The sequence below is a fragment of the Phalaenopsis equestris genome, unplaced genomic scaffold (genome assembly GCF_001263595.1).
Source record: "Phalaenopsis equestris unplaced genomic scaffold, ASM126359v1 Scaffold000420, whole genome shotgun sequence".
NCBI lineage: Eukaryota > Viridiplantae > Streptophyta > Magnoliopsida > Asparagales > Orchidaceae > Phalaenopsis > Phalaenopsis equestris.
The window spans coordinates 393,560-397,794 of record NW_018164861.1 but is presented as its reverse complement, the minus strand read 5'-3'; the positions used below and the strand labels follow the sequence as shown (position 1 = coordinate 397,794).

The following is a 4,235-nucleotide window of genomic DNA, read 5'->3' as shown; positions in this document are numbered from 1 at the left end:
CTGTACAACCATGTTGTGCAGCGTAAGTCCTAGCCCGCCTTAGGTTCCGAGGTTGTCGTGTGACACGACGAAAACCCTCTTGTTTTTTCGGGCTATTTGCATAATCGAGTATTATGCATTCGTAAGTCCCAAATAATAAAATTGGCAGGATTAAACATTCAAATAACATCTTTTCTAAAATGCAGCCACACAGTAGAATAGTTTGGGAAGTCACTGAGGGTTCTCAAGATCTAGGACATCTCCTACTTTTTCTTTTCTCTAGACTCCTGAAGTAACTGTTCCTACTTGAGTCACTTTCACTTGTTTTTTTTTCCACGTCCTACCGTGAAAACCTAAACCTTGAAATCTTGAAGACTAGAACCACTGATCATTATCGAGAGTTTTCTCAAGAGACTCCAATCATTTGAGATGTAATTAACTATAGGGGTTTGCCTTTATAGAGAACTTGGAACCCAGGTAAAATAAGCCCTATTTAATCTTTGTATTAGATAAGAGAACTTGTCGGTCATACATAAAAAGGTTCGCAGACCAACGGATGTCGCAAATCTCTTAGTTTGCAGGATTGGGTCTATCGTCGAGGTCTACACTTATCTTTCGGGAGGGTGTAGTATTCGTGGTATCAGGTACGATTATGCAAACTGTTGGACGAATGAGATCCATTTGGTCTCATTTTTCAAAAATTAAAACATACTACTTTCAAAACCCAAACTTTATATCTATTATATTAAATTAAATTTCAAAAATTATTTTTATATCCATATTTTCAAATTCATCGAAAAAGTTGACTGACAACAACCTAATCACAACATACTTCCTTGTGTACATGGATGACATCCTCATTACATGTAACAACCCGCTCGCTATTGCTAGTCTTATACAAAATCTCAAAACTGAATTTCAGGTAAAGAAACTTGGACCCATCAAGACATTCCTTGGCTTTACCACTACCCAAACGCCCCGAGGCTATCATCTCAACCAAACTCCTACATTACATCTCTCCTTTGGCAGCTTGGCATGACTTCAACATGTAAACTTGTACATACACCTCTCCCCCATAAGCTGCAACCCAAGCTTCTCTACAAGAGTACCATGGCATCACCCAATACCGAAAGCTAGCTGGTTCTCTCCAATTCATCACTATTACTAGACCAGACATCGCTTTTGCCATCAACCAAATTTGTCAGCATATGCACCAACCTCTTATCTGCCACATCCAGCTCATCAAACATTTCCTATGATATCTCAAAGGAACTCTCTTCTTCAGTCTCCTTATCATCACCAAAGGGAATCTACAACTTTGCACATATTTGGGGTCCGAGTGGTCCGGTGATTCCCAGGACATATTCTCAACCATTGGATTCTACACATTTTTTGGCAGAACTCTTATATCCCGGACAGTTCAGAAGCAAAAAATGGTGGTTCGATCCTCCACAGAAGCCAAATACTGAGCCCTAGCTGCTGCTGCAACAGATGTGATATGGCTTCGCAGACTTCTTCAAGAGTTTTACGTACCTACAAGTACTTCCATACCAATCTATTGCGACAACATCTCTGTTATCGCTATAACTCCCAATCTAATTTTCCGTGCCACACAAAACAAGTTAAAAATTGGCTGCCACTTTATTCGCGAGCACATCTTATCTGGAGCTATTCAAATTCTACACATCTGTTCAATGGATCAAGGGGCCGATATCTTCACAAAAAGTCACACTGCAGCTACATTCAACAATCATTGGATCAGGCTTACTATCACTCCACCCGATAGTCAGCTAGAGGGGGAATAACAACCCTGCACTACTAGGCAACAAAGGCATTATCTCTAAGATCACTTCTCCCTCTATGTATTTAGGATACAAAGTTTGTAATTCTGTTTTTCTTACATTTTACTCTTTTCCCTGTAGCAAGTTTATTTCGGTTTCATAGCAGCTAGCGTTGCTGTAATTCAGAATTTATCACTTATGACCTATTTTAGCTCAACATATCTTAAGAGCCTGAAACTTTTAACTTATAATAAATGCTATATCTTTGTGCACATATATGTATGAAAACGCAGTTATATTTGTGTATTTACATTCTACAATCGACTTTATCCAAAAACTAAGCTTTACTTTATGCAGCAATTGTGTTTAAAAAATCCAACTGTTCGAAATCGATTGGGTTTGCCTAATTTAATGGAGGCGGCAACCAGAGATAAAGAGAATGATGGTGCAGCAGCGTCGGAGATCCTAATACCTATAGAAGCTGTACCTCCTAAAAAACTGCTTGAGGTAAACAGATGGCTAATTCAACTCCATCTGATTTTAGGAGCATTTACATACATACCACCCAATTCATATGTATTTATAAATCTAACACCTAAATTGTACTTTTTACATTTATACGTTCCAAGGCTTCAATATCATATCGAAAATACCATCATTTTAACTTTAAACAAGTGAAATACAATTTTTCATGCATAGATAAGATGGTATATATGTAAAAAATTGATGTTTAGTTGTTAGATATGTAAAGATCTAGGAATTGAGCTGTATTTATGTATGAAAATTTTCCTTGATTTTAATGTTTTGAATTGTAACTGTTGTTTTACATGTTTGTTTTGCTGTCATATAAAAAGCTTGCTCTTAAATACATGGCGAGTGGTGATCAAGATAAAGCTCTAATTTTGTTGCGGTAAACTTGCAATTTCCATTAATCATCTTAAATTTTTTGTTTTTTTTTCATGTTTCTTTTTCTAATAAACTCTGTAATGCTAACGGTACAGAAAAACAATTGAAAAAGATCCAGAACAAGTACAAGCTTTGGTCGCCATAGGACAGATTCTGTGCTCTAAGAAGTTATTTGAAGAAGCAGCTGAAAATTTCGAGCTCGCCATCCCAAAGCTCTCATACGTATGATCTGAAATGTTTTTTTATCGTGTTTGCTTGAAATTTTGCTGATTGTTTGGGTTGAAATGTTGAAATAAATGAAGCCATTTTGTTATCTAACTGGTTGACAACAGATCAAAGAAGAGGAGATTGGTCTTCTTGTTCTTTCACTTTTTGGGGCTGGAGTTTCAAGGATATGGCAGGTGAGTTAGTTTTGTTCTAGGGTCATTTACACTTACATACATACCACTCAATTCTTATGTATTTACATATCTAACACCTAAACTTTGCTTTGTACATTTATACCGCCCAAATCTTTATTATCACATCGAAAACATCACTATTTAAGATTTTAAAAAGTGAAATACACCTTTTCATGCATAGTTAATGTAACATATATGTAAAATTGAAGTTTCGGCAATAAATATGTAAATACCTAAGAATTGACTGGTATGCATGTAAATACATGATGGGTGATCTGCAACTATGTAAATATTGGTAGGGAAGAAACTCAGATGGAATAGAGCACTTGAAGAAGATTGCAGAGTTGAGGGAGCCAGATGGTCCCATGGATAAAGCCTGCTATTATAGGGGTTTGGTGATGCTGGGAAGGTAGCAAAGCTAGAAATTTTCATTTAGATTTGTAATTTTGATAATTTCAAGCTATATTATTCTCACTGAATTTACTGAAATGCAGCACTTTATTCCAATTGGGTGAAAAGTCCGAGGCTGCAAAGTATTTGAAAATAGCAGCGACCTATGATCCAGGTGTTGAAGCTTATCTCAAAGAATGTGAAGGATAGATCTGTAACAAGTGAAATTTAATTTTATAAAAAGGCGGCATTTACACAAAGAGCACCCGAAACATTACTCTGCACAAATCAAGCTCCATCTTTCATCCATATTTCAAATTCTCACTCAAATGTCAAATTTCATGATAAAGCCCCAACCCATACCTTTCATTTTTATCAAATTTTCGATGCTTTGAACTTGGGATGCGTAAATGTATCAGTTTGGTAGTTCAAAAACTTACCTGGGTGCTTGATTTGTAAATATCAATGTTTTGGATGCTTTGCGCGTAAGCATTTTCGATATTTTGTAGTTTAGGCACTAATATTTTTTATGTGATGTTAAAAATTTGCATGATATAAACATGAATGTTTGGGTGTTTGGTAAGCAAATATATGAGAATTGTCTGGTATGCATGTAAATGTCATTTTTTTTTATTGAGAAAACTACTTACATATCACAATATTCTTATGTATTTACATTTTAACACAAAGTTTGATATCTGTATTTATAATGCGTTGATCAAATGATATGCATGTAAATGTTTTAAGTAGGGCTGTAAACGAGCCGAGCTTGAGCGAG

General features: G+C 35.9%; 1 protein-coding gene across 1 annotated transcript in view; it reads left to right on the top strand.

The window, feature by feature from the left end:
- The window catches only part of LOC110027192 (ALBINO3-like protein 2, chloroplastic), a 32,540-nt gene extending 28,477 nt beyond the window's left edge, over positions 1-4,063 (top strand). The window contains exons 9-14 of the mRNA XM_020728514.1: positions 2,118-2,267; positions 2,615-2,670; positions 2,762-2,888; positions 2,999-3,067; positions 3,367-3,476; positions 3,562-4,063. Coding sequence (XP_020584173.1) covers positions 2,118-2,267; positions 2,615-2,670; positions 2,762-2,888; positions 2,999-3,067; positions 3,367-3,476; positions 3,562-3,667 — 618 coding nt within the window. The 3' untranslated portion in view covers positions 3,668-4,063. The remainder of the gene's footprint in view (positions 1-2,117; positions 2,268-2,614; positions 2,671-2,761; positions 2,889-2,998; positions 3,068-3,366; positions 3,477-3,561) is intronic.
- Positions 4,064-4,235: the final 172 nt, after the last annotated feature.